This window comes from Kryptolebias marmoratus, linkage group LG4, assembly GCF_001649575.2.
Source record: "Kryptolebias marmoratus isolate JLee-2015 linkage group LG4, ASM164957v2, whole genome shotgun sequence".
Lineage (NCBI taxonomy): Eukaryota > Metazoa > Chordata > Actinopteri > Cyprinodontiformes > Rivulidae > Kryptolebias > Kryptolebias marmoratus.
Window position 1 is genome coordinate 22290304 of NC_051433.1, and position 19464 is coordinate 22309767.

A 19464-nucleotide genomic window follows, 5' to 3' on the forward strand; every position below is an offset into this window, starting at 1 on the left:
TGTAGTCCAGGAGCTATTTTACTGTTTGTTTCTTTATGATTAAATGTGTAAAGTGGCCTTCCTATTACAACAAGATGAAGTTTGTGTACATTAGCTGATAGTAAGATTAGTGCTCTTAAATTCTATATTAAAGCTTAAAATTTTAAATTCACAAAATGCATGGAATGTTTTCACTGATTAATTCTCCATCCTTTAATGGTATCTACTTTCAAATGCAGATGAGCAATAATTACACAACAGTGTTATGCCATTAATGGAAACGGCCCAGAGAGACACAACGTGAGCCACATACAAAAACTGCTACTACAACGACAAGAAAAAAAAAAAAACTGAAATCCAGTGTAGCCGAGCAGAAATAAGTCTGACTTTCAATGACATTAATGTGACAAGTTCGGGTTGATTTCAGTTATTTGGTAACAAGAAAGTAAGTGCAGTCAGAATAAATGTCAAAAAAGCAGGAGCTCAGCAGGTTCTGTCAGCTGGAATGTTGATCTGGACTTCATGAAGGAAGTTTCAGCTGTAATCTTATAGTGCAGGCTCATCTGTGAGTGCACACACACACACACAAAGACACACAAAGTTTCTGCACATCCTAAAAGTACCAAACTAATCTCTGCCTGTAAAGAACATAAAACGATAGTTGTGATTGACAGGCAAACCGTTCCTGCTGAAATACTCATTTGACTGAGAAAAGCACCAAATGAAAGAGTTAAAAGCCGACCAAACACATCTCCCTGGTATACTTCACATGAAAGAAAAGTTGAGTGTTCAGAAGCTGAGTGTCTGAGGTGAATTATGGAGCAAAATATCCTGCCTTTAACGTCTCCAAAAACAGAATGTTCTTTTGAGCAAAACCCGTATGCCAATCATGAGTGAGCTGCCTTTGAGGTCCAGACCCTCATACAAATCTCATCTCCATAGTACATTATGATTCTAGTCCAGATCCTGAAAAGTGACACAGCTCCAAAGATGCGCTCGGTGCCACTGTGCAGTTCTGCCAGGGAGACAAAGAGGAGGCAGTGAAAGCTACTCGCCTCTTTCTTCAACAGGCATTGTAATTTAACTGTTGGTAGCAAGCGACGACAATTGGCTTTAATAACGGTCTATACCCTTTAATTTGAGCAGGGATTTGCCTGGGCCAGCCTTGTCTCTTAGGCTCTTAATGCTGCTGTATTGTGCAATCCAGCCATGTTGCTAAGAAAAGGAGATGTGCCTGAAAGTGCCAAGAAGGAGAAACGTATAAAAGGATGGAAGGAGAGCTTGAAGAGGGTAAAGTCTCCCACAGCGGGAGGTGATGATGAAAGGAGCGAACTAAAGAGCATGGTGCCATTTACTGTTCCCTATATTATCACATAATGTTGGTATAATTAACCCCAGGAAATGTGGCTTCATTAGTCTCAGTCTGGGTGAAATAAAACGAAAAGTGAGCTAATTGCTTGAGTATACACAAAGGCACACTAATAAAAGCAAAGTATGGCGATAGAAAGAAGATCAAAATGACTCTGAAAGCCTTTTTTTATTGTTTACATAAATCTGCAAATAGGAGAATCAAACATAAACGCAGGCAACATATGCTTTGTGAACAAAAAGAGAAGACAAACTCCAGAGTGAAATGTCCTGACCCTCTTTGTTTCTTTATTTTTATCCTCCAAACTTCAGCACATAGCCTCAGACCTCTCTGGTTCAAGGAGGTTTCCTGTCGACTCTCATCTGCATCACAAAAAGAAGCTGGTTTCTCTTGAAAAACACAGATCAAGCTTTATCTTCCTCAAACATGTAATCCTGTGGGAAAAGCCAGACTTGTAGCCTTTAGGCAGCGTCCTCTGCGCCTCAGCTCGCCGCCGTCTCAGCCTTTGTAGCGAAAGGCTGCAGCAAAGCTTGTTTCCATTCAGCTGGGAGAGCTGGTCAAAGCTGGGAGATCAAGCAACTCCCAGCAGTTCTTTTAATTTTTTTTTTTCTCAGGGAAATACTTATGTTGTTTCAATGGCTTTTGAAAAACAGCATGCTTAAAAAAAAAAAAAGAAAGTAAGAACTGAACAAGATTTTATGTCCTCCCTAGTCTCCAGCGAGCCTGACAGCATTTTTGAAGAAAAGTTTGAAAATTCGGAAATGGTATGTCTCAAATTGGGTGGAAAATAGGTGCTTCTCGCTGGAGACAGGCTGCCATTTTTATGCTTGTTTGTTTTCTTCCTGGCTGCTTTCTCTCTTTGCACATACTCTTGCACAAATCATCTGCCATATAGGCCCTGTGTGGCTCTACTTCAAGAGCTCTTAGTAGCTGTCTTCATCAGCTCGAGATCTGCTGCAGAAAAACAGCTTTAATTGGTGCTGAGGGGGGGAGGCGGGAGGGGGGCTGCACGTTTTTCTGTGAAAATACATACAAATGAGCATTAACTAAAAATGTTTGATGCCAACAGTATCAATGAGAAAGTCTTTTTTTAACATCAACTGCTCTATACGTTCATACAGGTGGATCAAACTGCTCTTCTAAGTTCATCACTTGGATTATTTTACAATCATAATTACGGATTCCACCATTTTTAAAGTATCAGAACACTATCGAGCTACTGCATACCCTGGACTCATTAAAAAAGGCCTCACCACAATGAAAACTTACCAAAAAGGCCTTGATGGCATATTAGCGAAAAGCAGACACGTCATATTGACACCTCTCTTCTTTTCACACTGTTTGTGTTGCTTCAGAAGAGCTTTGAGAAATTAACTTCTGTTGTTGCTCTGGCTTTGGAGACATTTCACAACCCATTAGCTGCTCTTTCAGCCCTAACAGCTACTCAAAATCAGTGAAAGAGAAGAGGAAAAGGGAAGGAGGGTGTAAGGGAACTACATAGAAGCATTTGGTTCATGTGTTGTAGTGTTCCATGCCACACATTAGAAAATTTAAGGGGTAACAGCTCGATTATGGGAAAAGCATTTTGGTCAAAATGAGATCAAGGCTGTTTAATGGCAGTAAACATTATGTTTTTATCTCTAAACCCAAGGTGTTAACCTCATCATCTTGGTTAGAGCTGAGCTGAAGAAAGCGTCAAGCTTGACCTGAAGACGGTTTTGGGCTTCTGTGGAGGAGTGAAACGACAGGAGCTATTTTGAAGTCAGCTGTTAAAAAAATAAAATAAGATTAGTTGCAATGCTAGCCCATTCACACATCAGGGTGTGTGAAAGCTAAATTTTTCTACAGGGCCACAATTGTGTTCGGGGATAAGAAAGTGATCGCATTATATTTTTACAAACCCAATCATGTAGCTCCTTTCCAATTGAACATTCTAAAAATTTATTTTCTATTCTGCTTAATATAACACTGTACTTTTATTCTAACTTAACCAGCAATGACTGACTGCAGAGTAATTATGCTGCGATCAAAGTACCTCAAAAGTTGGAACTTGGATCTGAAAATGACAGCATTAATGCAGGATAACAGCAACATTTGCTAATTGTTATCATTGTTATGCTCAATAATCAGACTAAATGTTAGAAGCAATGCACGTTGATAATGCATTTTTCTGTAGTTCATGCTTACAAACACTGTAGCAAGTATAGGTATTCTCAGCAAAATCACTGTCTGTAATTATTATCTTTTTTTTTTCCAATATTCCGATCTTTAGATGAACACTGTTTGCCACTAATTTCTGAAATAGATACACTGTACATACACAGAAATAACTTTGAAGATGGAGCCTTGTTAATTCGTCTGTAAAAAGTACAGCTGCTAACCTGATTTATAGACTCTGACATGAATTTCTAAAACTGGAAAAAAAAAACCAAACGACCAGAGCTGAGCTGAGAATCAGTGGTCAGTGTAAATTCTGCGCCAACACAAGGTGACTGTGTTTAAGGTGGTTTCCAGTCTTGGTGATAGGGTTGAACAATTTGCACGGCTGGCAGAAAAACTATAATCAATCTGGAGATTATAGATAAGGGCACTAAAACCAGCCAAGCACAGCTTTTTTTCTCTTATCACAATTACACCTTGCCCTCCCGCCTCAGGTACAGCCAATTAAGCTTGGAGAGGATGCGCCCGCAGCCACTTCACATGGAGGAGGCCTATCAGACACTCCCGGTGCCCGCTGAGGCAGCAGACAGAGCTTGTTAACAGGAAGACACAAAGAACGAGCTCAAGTATGTGCGATTACCACTGCAGGTAGACTGTCATGTATGTTCACGTTTTTCTAAAATTGCACACATGTATGAAAACCAGCCCCAAATGGCATAAATGTTTTCTCTGATGAATTATGAGCAGTCCTCTGAAATACTTACTGATGAATGTGTTACTCACAAGAAACAAGGGCTAACAGTCCTTACCCTAACACTGCCTTCTCTCACTTTCTTGCTCCCATTACTTACCCCATTTTCTTTCTGCTTTATATTGTGGAATATCATTCTTTTTATGCAGCTACGCAGAGAAAAAAAGTAGGAAAGAAAGACAGAGGAGGTCAAAATCAAGGATAAGACTCAGAGTCAATATAAATCTGCCTTTTGTGACTTCTCCTTCTTCAAGTTTAGCTGGACTGAAAAAAACAACATTTGATCACACAGCTTCACTGTGCTGTATATCATTGTCTCTTCCATCGGCAAATGGAGGTTACCTATGCACGCGCAGACACACACAAACAAACTCAAGTGCCTGAACTGAACCACATCTTTACCCTTCTCTTCCTTTTGCCTCTTTGATGTTTCAAAGAGCAGACATGCAGCATCTGGAGATGCATCCGAGTGATGCCACCACATCATATGAGTCGGCAGTTTTGCTATGAACCGTCAACGCTCACGGGGAAAGGGGAAGTTCAGCCAGATCACTTTTAGTGTCAGTGTCACACCGACACTTGGAGGATGACGTGTCCTTAGGGTAGGCTCTCGATGAGCCATGGCTGTTGAAGACTAGTCGGCAACTCAAAATTGTGAGAAAACTATATGTTTAAAAAAAAATTATTATTATGCAATTTTTTTTGTTAAAGTTTCATTGAATACTGAGTGTTTGCAGCCAAGTGACCAGCAAGCTGTTTGGCTGCATTTTGAGCATCAGATTTTGAAAATCATGGCCTATTTTGTGTGCGCAGCTTACAAAACTGTATTCTAGATCGTGCACATTTTTTTGTTACCCACCTCGGCCCAGAATGGTGGCTGCCACCATATTTATACTAATGTACACTTTTGAAATTAAGACAGGCAGATTTGGACCTTTTTTAAAATCAATATCCTTATTTTTGTAAAGAATTATTATTGATTGATCAATGATGTGGTTTTTAAATCTAGACATTTGAACCTACAAGCCTTTGTGGTTTTCTGTCATAAGAGAGCTCCCACGCAGGTGTCAAAATGCACCCCTTGCACTGCAGAATTCACAAAAACTAAATTGAGAAAGGTTCAAGATGGGTTCGAGACACCTGTGACAACTCTGTGACTATTTTGAGGGGAAAAAATATGGCGTGAAATGTTTTTGAACATGTTCAAAATTCAAGCAACAAGACTTTGAGCTTCTGCACCTCACACAAAAAAGTTGAAAACAACCATGAATGTTTAGCTGTTTCTATCAGTCACAGCCCAGACAGATATGACTTTTAGATGTAGATATAAGACATGAAGCAACATGGCTGATTCAGGTCCTCTCAGAATGCTAAAAACAGATACTTGAATGAAGCTCAATCACACACATGCAAATTAGAGATACAAACAAAAGCAGTACAGCAGATGGACTTTTTCTTTCAGCTGTTTGATGAAGGGATTAAAGTGTTTCTCCAAGCACAACAGACAGGTATCAAATTCTAAACTAAATGAGAGGCTACCACAGTGGGAGAATCCATCTACCCTTTATTTAGACCAAATGGAGATGTGCTGTATTAGAGGTGGAAAGAGACAAAGTAAAAAAAATTCTCCCTCTTGGCTTGTTATTGAATACTATCAGAGTCAAAAGGGGGTAAATTGACTAAGTAGGTCGAGGCAAAACGCACGCAGAGAAAATATGCTAAATTCAAATTCTGATTGGCCACATGGGTGTGTGGATGCTGCTTTCATAATTGCCTTTGCTTGATGCTTCTCTCCTCAGTTCAACATTTGCTGTGACATACAATGTGATGGAGAGGAAAGTAGTTTCCTGTTGATGCAAATGATGTTTGTGGCTTGGCACTCCCCCACTGAGACTAGCATCTGAGAGTGGCTCCTTCCACATCAGCGCAAACAGCCGCTGTGCTGTTGCTGGTTGAGTCCATGCACAGATGGCTCTAAAACCGAGAGAGTGTGTGACGGTGCTACTTACCACGCTCGCTGGACAGGGTGGTATCTGTCAGAGAGAGAGAGGGAGAGAGAGAAAGGGGAGAAAAGGGGAGACGAGAGAGACCACAATGATTAGAATATAATAGGTTTTAGAAAAAGTGGCACTGCAATAACAAAGACACAGGTAAGCAAGAGGACACAACAAATCAATTTCTGAGGATTAATGGAAAGTCACAAGCTATAGCGGGACAGTGACATAACCAGAATGTAAGGCTACTATTGGAGAAGATTTGCTGTCACAGCTTTGTAGTCACTCACATTTGTCTCTGTCGATTATCAAGGCAACACCATTTAAGGAGAATACAGTTTGTTTTCTCCCTTCTACTTCTTGTCATTGCCTGGAGCGGTGGAATTTGTCATTTTCTTCAAACGCTCCATGTGATATCTGCATTTCTCTTATGTTTCTCCTATAAAACCCAGAAAAACTGTGGGCTGTTTCCTATGCACACTGCACAAACTTCTGTACATTGTCCTGGAAGGCACTAATTCAAACAATGACGCCACAGTTCAGTGACAGAAAAGAGGAGCGGCAACCGTGGAGGCTCTTTACGCTTTTCTCCTGGTTGTACTGACCTTCTCATGTCCTTTAGAGTTGCTTTGTGAGATTTGATCAGAAGCAATCTGCACAGCTCAATTTCCCATCATCGCTTACATTTTTAAACCAGAATGTTTTATATCTGATTAAACTGTAAACCAGCTCAAAAATCAGCTAATAATATCCCTGTTATTAGAAAATGGTTCTATTAAGTTTCATTGCTCCCTTTCCTCAACATTAATTTTAATTTTTTAAGGACTCAGTGATAATGGTAAATATCAAATTCCAGCTTTTGGAAACATAAATACATTTGTTTTGACTCAAAGGGATGGCTTCTGTTGTCCATCTTGATCCAAATAACATGTTGACATTTTTGGCTTTGATTTAAATGTCTCCTAATTACTGGACAGCCTACTGTGAAGTCTAGCTTATATACCAAATCTGAATCAGGACTTTCACCTTTTTTTCCCACAGCTGGTATATTTTGATTTAATTTTGCTATTTTTTTTTTTAGATACCAAGTGAAACAGACACATTCAACTAATATGGGACATTTGGCAAAATGCCTCAAATGCAACATCCATTAACCTCTTTAAACCTTCTACAATGACTTTATTGCACTAAGATTTAATCAGCTGTTGCATGTAGCTCTGATCAATGTATCCCCAAGTAGAATACATTCTACTTTTCATTTCAAATCTTGAAATAGCTTTTTTTTTCTTTCAGTGATGCTGTAAGTTTGTTGATCTGCTTTAGTTTCTGGAGGCTGGTTGTGTTTGTTAAATTATTAAGGTTTGAATATAAAAGGCATACCCATAGAAATAAATGTCTGCACTTACGGAATAAGCTACATTGATTTCTCAACAACATTCTGTATTCATCTATTATGGTTTCTAATCTCTTTAGTTTCCAGTGCAGATGCATTGCTAACTTGTATGATCAATGGCCAGCATCGACGCCAATGGGCTGTGCTTTTTTTTTATTCCACCCACATCTTCCTGTGAATCACTTTAATTGCATCTGAAAATCTCTGCAACTTTTCGACATGTTAACAAGAAAACAAACATGGCACTATCTAAACGAGAGATTTTCTTGCAGACAGGATGGCTGTCTCTATTCCCTTTACCATGTAGAAAAGCACCCCACTCCATCCCAACAGAACTTTGCCTCGCACATGTTCAATTATTCATCTCCCTCTGTCAAGAATTCAGCCGTGCTAGCACTTGCCAGTATCGCCCTCCCCCACCCCCAGCCCCAAATTGGCAGGCAGGCTCAGATTTGGCATATGGTGGAAAGCAATGCTGCCTTTCCTTCCCTCCTCAGTCGGCCTCTTGGCACGTACAAGGAGAACAGTAGCACACGCCAACCTTCACGCACGCGCTCACAGTAATCAATACACACACTACCACATCACCAAGTTGCTGGTCTTTTCCCCACAAGTTCTTTGCAACAAGTTTCAAGATATTCAGCTAAAGCACGACGATGCTGTGGAGAAACAGCCATAGACAGCAACTCCAAGGTGGAAGACAATAACAAATAATTAAATCAACATGTGTTTTATAACTGGTTTCTTTTTGCTTCCTTTCAGGCTGATATTACAAGATGGTTAGAACAGATGTGAACACAAATTATATCTCTGTGTTTTCAGATATAATAACAATGCACAATGAAATCTGCATTAGTTTTGTTTCTTGTCTGCACAGTATTATGATAAGATCTTTACTATTCTATTAGCCTAACCCCCATGGCTGTTTGGATCGATCACACTGTACGTTGTAATTTCCAAGAAACATTTTTTTACATAGTTTTCTGTACAATATACATTTGTGGTCTGTTCTGTTGCATTTCATCAACCAAACTTAACTACAGTTTGCCTAAAAAAGATGTTTTTTGTCATGACATTTATTTGTTTATTTATATTTATGTAACAAAGTTGTTGCAAGGTTGTGATGAGTGAAGAGAAAAACAACAAAAACAAAGTCATACTTAATTATGCAGTGCAATTGACTTCATTTACTGTGATTTACTGAAAGAACTGTGGTCAATCTGTCCTGCAGCAGTCTAAGCCTGTAGCAACATAACTAAGGGATAGCTCAGGAAACCCAAGCCAACCCTAACTATGGGATTTATTAGAAAGAGGTCTTAAGCCTGGTCTTAAAAGTAAACAGAATGGCAGCCTCACGGTGAAGCTGGAAGTTGGTTCCACAAGATAGGAGCCTTAAAAATTTTAGGAGCCACAAGTAAACCTGCAGTCTGAGAGCAAAGTGGTCTGTTTTATATATTACGTAGGGATGGGATTCAGTAGACGTGTTGATGGTTTCGATGAAGCCATTATTTTTGACAATTCAGAAAGCTCAGCAGGAAAAAAACAGTCCAAACACAAATCAGGTTCTAGTGACACTTCTAAAGCTGCCTCATCTGACAGGGAATCAGAGGCAACAGTAGGAAGGATGGTGTAATTTTTTCTCTAATTGAAATAATTGTATTCATGAAGTCATCACCGCTTAGAGTTATAGGGATGGTTTAACAGAGACAAGACTTTTCATTAGTTTCATTACTAAATAGAAACCTGGGGTTGTTCTTATTATCATCCAATAAAGATTAATAGTATACAGTCATAGCTTTATGAAGGGCTTTCTTGTATGTTAGCGGGCTATCTCCTGTGACATTAGACAGGTATCTTCACTTCCTCTTTTTAAATCTCTTTTAAAAACGCATCTGTTTTCACTGGCTTTCAATACAGTTTGAATTATGTTTTTATGATACTTTTACTCAATTTGTTTTCTGTTTACTGTATATATTTTTGTGTTTTAATTTAATTTGTTTTAATTTTGTTCTATGTTTGATAGTTGGCGTAAATTGTGAAGCACTTTGGTCAACTACTGTTGTTTTTAAATGTGCTATATAAATAAAATTGACATTGAGAATCAGGTTAAATAAAATTCTTTCATGTTAGTTGAGTGCCATTTTCTTTCCAACTTTCTAGATGCCTATTTTAAAGTACATAATTCTAAATTAAACGAAAACGTCAGCTTCCTCTAACTGATCACTCACTTTTTCAGAGGAGCAATTTTATCAAGTGATGTTTGCATTGAAGTTGTAATATTATCAACAAAATCATCTAGTTGCTGTTCTCTGTTGCATTACTCTGAAAGAAAAATAATAATTATGGAAGAGATCCTTTAAATTTGGTTACAGCGTTCTCTGATTGACAGCTGATATAATGAAAATTAATCTCTCTTGGCTGTGTAGTTTGTCAGTGTAAGATGACACTAGTTGTGTCGTCTTTGCCCTTCAGTAAATAAATTATGACAACCAACCAATATTCCGTGTCCTTGTCTGAGCCACATTTATTTAGTTTTTTCTTAAATGAACTCAACAGCCTGAAAGAAACTAGATAAAACGGGCGATGACAATTTACTCATCTTCTTTAAAGCGGACATAAAGAAAACATTTTGAAACAAACAACAACAACAAAAAAAATCAAATTACGCTTACATAAGACCATCTTTTTCAATGCCAAATTTGACTTTTTAAAGATGTTTCTGCATTTTTTCATACATGGTTTTTAGACTGATTGACACAGTGAATAAATGTGGAGCTTATTTAGTTTTAAAGAATTAGAAATTAATATGTAAGACTTGAAAACATGCAAACACAACCTGAAAAGACGTCCTAATGCTCATAACATCCAAACAATGAGCCTAATCACATACATACACACACACATACATGCACACTCACACACACACACACACTCACTGCCACCTGCCATTTGAACAAGCGTGGATTGATATGAGCACGTCTGTTTGCATGCAGATGCGTCCTTATGCCAAATCTTCTTGTTGCCCTTGTGATGACTAATAACTAGAGAGCAATTCCAGCTAATAAATAATACATTTAAGAGTCTAATCAAATTGAACAAATGAGTATGTCTAGAAAACTATTAATCAGAGAGCAAACGTGTATTTACAAATATAACGCTGGCACAAACAATCAATTATTCATAAAGTGAATACTGGGTAAGTGGGCTTCTTCCCGGGTGAAATGCTGCCATAATTGGAGTGGGACTACATGAGTGTTGGCTTGTGTGTGTTTCTAAGTGTGTGTTTGTATATGTGAGGTAACACACACACACCAACACACTAACACTTCTCCCCATGCACCAAAGTTCCCCCAAACACGACAAGAGCAGGCAGCGACGGCTCATTACTGCCTAATGAGTTGTCTGATTAGTGCTGAATATAAAAGCCTTATTGTCAAGCGTTGTATGTTTATTCTGATTAATTATTGTACTGAAGTGACTGAATGAAGGCACAGCGACATGGAGAATTAGTGTTTTCCTGTAGCAGGGTTTTTGTGGAATTAGCTATTTAGGTAAAGTTTGGCCACGGTGGACTAAGGTCATAATGTAGTCTAACCGATGTGTATAATTCTATTGTATTCTCTGCTTCGAACGCAGAATTCAACCTGCAGGCCTCTACCTGCAGATGCTGATGCCCACTAATGACCAGCAGCTTCTCTCCAGACAGGTGGCTGAAAGAGCTTGTTTTGGCTTGTGCTCATTTGTGATTCCTTCCTGGCATTTGTTCACAAAATAATGAGAAAAATGTCTATAATAAGCCAACATGGAGTTTATAGAAGGGCCACAAAATACTTAATATGTGTGGACGTAATGGTCAGTCCTTGTTCTATGGTATATGAGATGTGCATGCATACTGCAGGTCAGCACTGTCCATGGAGAAAGAGGAAAGAGACAGGTTGCTAAACCATCATTGGGCGAACACAGGAACACAGACATCCTGTCATGAGTTGGTGGTGAATTCAGCACCTGAATACAGACTTAAAGGTAGCAGGTGGGTGGATGTGAAATAGACTGGGTTTATTGAAAAAAAAAAAAGAATGAAAATGAAGGTTCCTTTCTGGCAGTAAACCCAGCAGAACAAAAACAAGTGCAGTACAGGGCACGTACTAACCAAGACAAAAGCACAACCAAGAAGAAATAAAAATCTGACAAGGAGTAACTGAACACCAGGGACCATGAAAGCCCTGTCTATGCTACTTTGGATAGTTTTTTTTAAACAATTTTTTTTTCTACTTTTATGAAAAAAAATCTGTCTACATTATTCTAACAAAAACTTTAATATACCCATATTAATCTACTAGGTGGCAAGGACGTCTACATTGATGACAAATCAAAATATGAAGAATGAGCATTCAAAGGTCATTTTCATTTCAGCATACATTCAAAATTTGAAGATGGCAGGATTAGGATAAAGCAGAACAGATTCAAAGAAAATACAAAAATGTAAAAAAAAAAAAAAATACAAAATGATAGTGGCTATGCTCAAAAAAAGGCTGCTACGTCATTGTTTCTGAAAAGCTCCATATCTCAAGTCATCACAGATTAACAAAATTAGACCTGTCATGCAGAATGAAGAGAGGGGAAGATCAGCTCAAACAAACATGAGAACAGACTAAAGAAATTATGCAAAAGTAACACAAAAAAATATGAAATGATTCTTTAAAACACCAACAAAGAAGCTCAGGCTCCACCCCATTTACGTGCTGTCACAAATAGTGGTGCACAGAGTAGGCATAGTTTGCACATCATCTCAATCGACTTATCAGCCGTCAAATATGCCGGATGTAAAACTCAAATTAATCAATGAGAGCAGCAAACCCCCACCCCGAACATATGGCTGACATAAATATGGCAAGGTTGTTTTCATGCGGAAATTGAACTGTCTTCTTTAATTCTTGAATAAAGTCTGTCAGTCTGTTTAACTTCTAGATGGATCACGTGCCACTCGACTGGTAAGGAAAATACAAAACACAAATACAAAATCATAGAAAACAAGGTAGGAAGATAACTAAAACCCACCAAAAACCATTGACCATCACACAGCAATGCATCCACACAGTTCTAATAATTTAGAACTTCCAATTAACCCGACTCATCTTTGGACTGAGGAAACCAAAGCGCCTGGAGAAAACCCACACAGGCAGAGAGAAGCTTCGGCTGAGATTCAAACAGGGAATTTCCTACTTGTTTGACAACAAGTGTAACCACCACACTGCTGTGATGCTGCCCAGTACAATTAGCTGAGAAATATAATTTCACACCACCACTACTGTAAATGTGACAAATGCCCAGACTCTAAATTAGAAGAGGCAGGCTGACTTTGAGCAAACTTGTTGTTAAAAGCTGTGAACTATAGAGCACCAGTGAAATAAAACACACTCTGCAATAAGTCATGACTCCCTACTGGCCTGTAACAAACTATATGTTGAGAGTGCACCGCAAAATTACATATTAACAGAGTGTTTGTGGAGTTGTGCTGTTTGTGCTTTAAACAGATAAATGCTTTTGGAGCTTTAGCAACTGCATTTATTTCTCCCTTATGATATTTGGCATGCTGGTAATATGTGAGTGTATTTGGCTGCAGGATATGGGTTGATTTACGACACAGGCCAATACACAGAGATACTGAACTTTCTCTCTCAACTGCCCTGATGACAACAGGAAGGTCAGGTTTGACCGCACTGTTCTGGTTTGAAAAGAGAGTTCAGTGACTTGTGTGCTTTCAGGCACGCATTCTGTAGTCAGGATGAAATGCGAAACAACTTCAGCATTCATTATATTAAAAAGCTAGTTGTAAAAGACAAATCAGTTTATCTGCTTGAGTGATTTTCTTTTTTAAAACCACTAGTGAAATGCAAGCTGAAAAGAAAAAAAATTATATTGATGGTCAAAATGTTGATTTTGTTTGTTATTTTCTCATTCCATATTTCACTTCTTCTTTTCTTGCAGCCCTTTTATTTAAGTGGCGTGCCACTGGTATTATTAGATGGAGAGACTGGATTACAAAGTCTGTCACTTTATAGACTTTTTTTTAAAATAGAAGTAATGGGCTACTTCAGGAGACCACTGTTCACACACCTAACTGTCAAAATAAACAGGTTCAATCATTAATGATTGTTTTCTTCAAATACAAGAGTTGTGTGTGCTTACTGCTATACACAGAAGTCAGTATCAAGTCTGAATAAGATATATCTATTTGAATATTGATCTTTGTGATATAATGCATATAGCTTTAATTATAAACAAATACCTACACTGGGTGAGATTTCATCTCAGGCTGGTAAAACACAAAGAACATCTGCACAAGCACTGTATATTGCTGTTCCATGTGAGTCATGCAAGCTTGGGGGTGAACAATTTATAAATACTAATTGTAACTCCGAGTCACTCTGGAAAAGATTTCTTCTGTCTCCCTAGAAACATTTGCTGCTATTAGTCCAATTTCATTGATAATATTAGTGCAGGGGAAGTTAAAGAATATTAGATGAACCAGAAGTAGCCTTGGTTAACATATTTTTGACTAAAAATCTTTATACTTTATCTCCCATAATGTGTAGTGAAGGAACCCAAGACGTCATTGTCTAAGGCTTCCTTCACCCTGGATGGTCTTTGCAGGGACATGGCAAGGTCTTCATGCATGTATTAACCCAGTAGAATCCTCATTAAATGTGATAGAGTACAATAGGTCCACAATGGTTTTATCAATATGATGGCAATGCATCATGGTCCTGGGTGGAGTGTGATGGCAGCTGTGGCAGCTGTGGCAGCATCCCCGTGCATCTGGCCTGTACATGACTTGGTCACCCAGAATCTGAAGAACGACCGACTATGATAATCTCATACCTAGGCTATGGCCTCATCATATCATCAGCTTCATGCTAACATGGCACAATTTTCTAGTGCTTAGCTGCACATGACCAGAGAGAGTCATACCAAGACAGGGCTCAGGCCTTGGTTTGTATATGGAGCCATGTGTTAAGATTTTTATGGGAACTTGCTGATGATTTTAAAGCGTGGTGAGGGTGCAGGAGAGCCTCTCAGAGAGAGAGAAAACAGCAAGGCAAAATCTATTTGGTGAGTACTAAAAGCATAGAAGACTCATGATTGTCTCCAAATTTTTGCAGTCCAGCCATGTCCTAATAACTCATGCAGGTCATGGAGAGCATAGTATGGTCTTAATCCTGTGCTAACGAAAGCCAAGGAACAGAGATGGCACTAGAGTAAACGCTGGACTGGTTTTTACTCACAGGAAACACTTTGGAGATAAAAGTCAAGATGCAACGTGGATGTCAGTGTAGATTTGTAGTTAATGGAGTCTTAAGTAACAACAGATTAGCTCAATGGTTTCATGTTCTGTTCCAACTACCTGCTATTTTATCTGTCAGTTAAGTTATAAGCAGGTTTAAAATAATAAAAAAAACTTGTATTTTGACCCACGTTTTCTAAATTATTGTAAATCTGCAGGTTTTATTTGTAATCTAGACTACTACGATGCAAAAGATTGACTCAGAGGATGGTGAGGCAGCAGCTGATATCTATAATAAACTTGCTGAGAGAAAAGTCTGTAAAAGTCAAGCCTGCATACTGGTTGTTTATACCAATATCCATATGTTGATGCAGCCCTGCAATTTGTTTTATACTCTGGACATTTACTCATTGCTAATAGTATTTACACAACATTGTGATGCCAGCATGTTCATCCCTCTGTGTTATTATCCTTACAGATAAAGCCGTCTCAGTTGTGTTCCACACTGACAAACAAATAAGCTGCTCAATTGTCTAAACGTTTTACAATTCTTTGGAAGTTTGCACCTTTTTCAAAGCTCAGCGCATGCAAGCCCATTTGAGGACACAGTCAAAGTAAAATTAGCGATGCAACTGTGGTGTGAGCACTTTATTAAATAAATAGTTCTAAAGACATGAGTACTGTACTCCAATTTCTTTAAAAGGGTCAGATCAAAATGCAGTAATTGTCCTTGTCAACCCTCAAAACAAAATCAGACTAACTGTGTTGAATGCGTATGCTGTAAGACCCTTAACATCAAATAAATCCAGCTTGTAACAAGCTATTTGTACTTTCTCTCAACTAACAATGAACCACTTTCCCTGAAGGATTATGCATTTAATGGGGTGACTCAACCTTAATGTTAATGTAGTGTAGGTAGGAGCTAATTAATTGCCTTTGCTCAGTGGGTAGTTTCATTTCAGCATGTAAACATCTCACATGTGAGGGAATTTGACATTTGTGGGTAAACACTGGTATTTTTTTGTTGCAACATCCAAAAACTTTTCATGTTTGTGCAATCAGATAGTCTATGAATATGCATGCCCCAATCCTCTCTCATGAAGTCTAAACCTCCACAAATCTCAATGTGAAGCGCAGCCATTTGAATGAATGCAGCCTCCCAACGTGAAGAGGCAGACACAGAGGAAATGGAGGGAGGTGTGCATGTATGCGTGTGTTGGTAGGGGGGATTGTGTCCCCGCTGTGATGAACTGGTGCTGACACAGCCAGATGTTTAGTTAAAATGCAGATCTCCAACGTGGGATGGAGGGAGGAGCCGACATGCGCTTCGGGGGTTTTAGGCAGCCGAGTGCTTCCCTGTAGCCGCCTTGTATCTCTGTAGGAAGAGTGTGTGTGTTGTATCTCATGTGATTTGCATTCAGTTGAGTGTGCACTTTAATAAGGGTGTGTTTGTAAGCAATCATCTGGTAATTCAGATTAAATCTAGGAATAGTCAGCAACATATGTGAACACATGCTGCCACAGTTGCGTGTGCGTGTGTAGAGTGGCACATTAAACATATGTCTGAACCAGGGTCTCCCTGTCGCAGTTTGCTCTTTGCGCTCTGTCAAAACAGACTGCTCAAGATCATACAAAAGCACACACACACACAGACTGACAGACACTGCTGAATCAGTGCTTCCACCACCATGCAGAGCCTGGTGCTGCTGTTTGGCGGAGAGCAACATCCTTGTGGCAAAGATCCTGCAAATATAACAGTGAGAAGTGGAACTGAACAAGCAAACAGCTGCATTATGTGAATGTTATCACATTAACACATCCATGGCTGTCATCTTCAACAGCAGTGCCATCATCATCTTCATCATCTCTGTCATCCCGTTGGCTCATTTGCCGCCGTAAGCCACAATGGAGCTCATGACAGGATGGCGAGCGGCTGTCTTTAATGGAAACCATCATGTTTTAAAATAAAGTGCACTTGAGAATGGAGAGGCATCCAAGTGAAGACTGATGGGCAAAAGCAACACACACTTTCCCTCTTATTTCTGCAGGTTACGTCTTCGTCTCTCTCAGCCTGGAGTTATTAAAACCGGTGTCACCAATAAAATTTGCTCAGAGGCCAGAACTTTTCTGAGCAAGACAACAGCTTGTAATGTGTGTGATGCAAACATTTAGAGACGTGGAAGGTGTGATGACTTGGTAAGAGTATTCACAGTTGAAGAAAAAAATCTGTCAGAGCTAACAGTGTCAGTTTACAGAGATGCAGAAAATTTTCAGTTTTTCATCCTTTTGAATTTAACATTTATCTGTTGGGGAAATCTGAGAAAATAAAGGCAGAGGCTGCTGTTACTGTACACAATGCTAAGCACACAAAAACCCAACAGCACAACCTAACAAAAAAATTTGGATAACTGTAATAATTTGAGTAACTTAATTCCACAAAAAAGCTGTACTCAAATTATAACTTTGTGCAATTTCCTTGTTCATTGTTTTGAGTATGCTTAAAGTTAGGACATTTTTAAGTTGTGATCTGACTTGACTTAAAGTCTAATACAAAGTTGCAAATGGTCTTTATTTACTGTTATAAAAAATACTAGGTTGTGCTCTAATCAATCAATAAATCTAAGAAAATAAATTTAACATCTTTGTAAAATAAACTTAGTTTCATTTTAACAACTCAAATGCTAAAAAAAATCCCAGTTTTTGAATCTATTCAAAATAAAAACCTAAACTAAGCTTTAGGTTGTTTTAACTTGAATGTAGGGGGATTTTGTGAATATGTAAAACTTAAATGGAAGCAGTAGGGTTGAGAAGAAATATTTAAGCAATAGTTACTATAGTTAAGTATTTCTAACTATAAAAACAAAGTAAAAAAAACTTAAAATGCTTTTATTCAATTTAAAAGTTTATGTGTACTTTAATTGTTTGAGTTAATAAACTCAAATGATTGAAGACATTCAGTGGAGAAGTCAGAGCAGCTCTGCAACTGATAATAGGAATATGAGCATGAGAGGGTATTTTTGTTGTTATTATTTGTAATGCAAATATATATACGACTATAAACATGGGCAAACACTGCAGTAGTACTACTGAGAGTGGTTTATCAGTGTAACCATATCCAATATAATTTCTGAAGACAATGAAAGTAACACGTTTAGGGAAAAAATCAATCTGGATAAGAAAACATCAGTCTCAGCAGATATTTAAATTCAGAGCCAGGGTTCAGGCTTTCTGTGTTTCTATAGAAATACATAAAGGTCGAAAATTTAAACCGGTTCAGTTGTTGAGGAGATCAAAAGTCAGGTCTGGGAGGAGATAAGAGTAAAAGGTTGTTGCTTCCGAATGCAGGAACAGGTTCTCTCTGTTATTTTCTCATCTCTCTTTATCCCTTTTGGTCACACATCGTGCATATTGAAAATTTGAGGAAAAATAGCGAATAAGTGAAAATAGTTTCCAAGCAGTTATGATTAAAGAAGAGGCGCACCTCCACCTCTGCAGCAGTTGAGCAGTCTCTTTTCATTTTCCTGTGTGTCAGCTTATCACCGCCCCTCCCCCCTAACTCATCTCCCTGCAACCCCATTTAATCATTAAGCCAGCAAAGAGCACTGCTGTCTGCTCGCCATTTAACAAACCCACCCTTCATATCCCCTGGCTTCTAATGACAACCAACAGCTAAAGGGTACTGTGAAGTATTTCACGTCCACCTGGGACTCATCCTCTCAGTCATATCTGTCCAATGTGTGACTGTTAGGAAGTGGCTTCAGGCTGCTATCAATCCCTTAGGTGTCTATTTGATGATCCCCACATGGGAATACTTCACTGCGAGTCTTACCTAACCTGCCCCGCTATTTTAACAATCTCCCCTGGGTCTGTTAGAGCTCTATTATGTGTCTGCTGGAGGATGCATTATGAAGTGCATGTCGAAGTACAGACGGTGCTTTGTCTAAGTCCCCGCAGTGCAGCTTTGTTACAGCTACCTTGACACTGAGTAGCAAGTAAAATGTGCTAAAAAAACACACTAATTACTATAACACAAAGCACTACTATGAACAGTAAGAACAGGTGAGTGTACTATTTCAGCTGGACTGAAAATCGCTTTGTGTCTGGTAAGGGTCTTTGATCTTGATACATGAGGACAAAGTGTGTGAGTTGCTCACAGGATGGAGATGTATAAGTGGACATGGCATTTCACTAGCTGTTTGGAGAAGTTCAAAGTCTTTATACTGCAGTGAAATGTCTTTTTTCTTTCTTTACTCTTCCTTAAGCTTTGATTTGCAGGCGGCCATTGGCCAACAAAGCCACAAAGCCCTCCAACTGACCCTGGGCGCTCACTGCTTCCTGGAGACGTCAAAATAACCTGACACACTCTGCTTACAAAAACCAGTTGCTGACCTGGTCCACTGAGACATTTAGATTTTGGAATGCAGCATCACAACAAACACACTTCAAGTTTGCATGCTGAAGTGTGTTTACATCCTCTAAATTCCTTGTAACGGACCTGTAAACATGTCTTGGATCCAATAGGATATTATGAAT

The 19464-nt window shown here is 38.8% G+C and overlaps 1 protein-coding gene across 2 annotated transcripts in view; it reads right to left on the minus strand.

Moving 5' to 3' along the window:
• The window catches only part of cdh4 (cadherin 4, type 1, R-cadherin (retinal)), a 249907-nt gene that overhangs the window by 140342 nt on the left and 90101 nt on the right, over positions 1-19464 (minus strand). For both annotated transcript variants that reach the window (XM_017435207.2, XM_017435206.2), the window contains exon 3: positions 6269-6292. In XM_017435207.2, coding sequence (XP_017290696.1) covers positions 6269-6292 — 24 coding nt within the window. The remainder of the gene's footprint in view (positions 1-6268; positions 6293-19464) is intronic.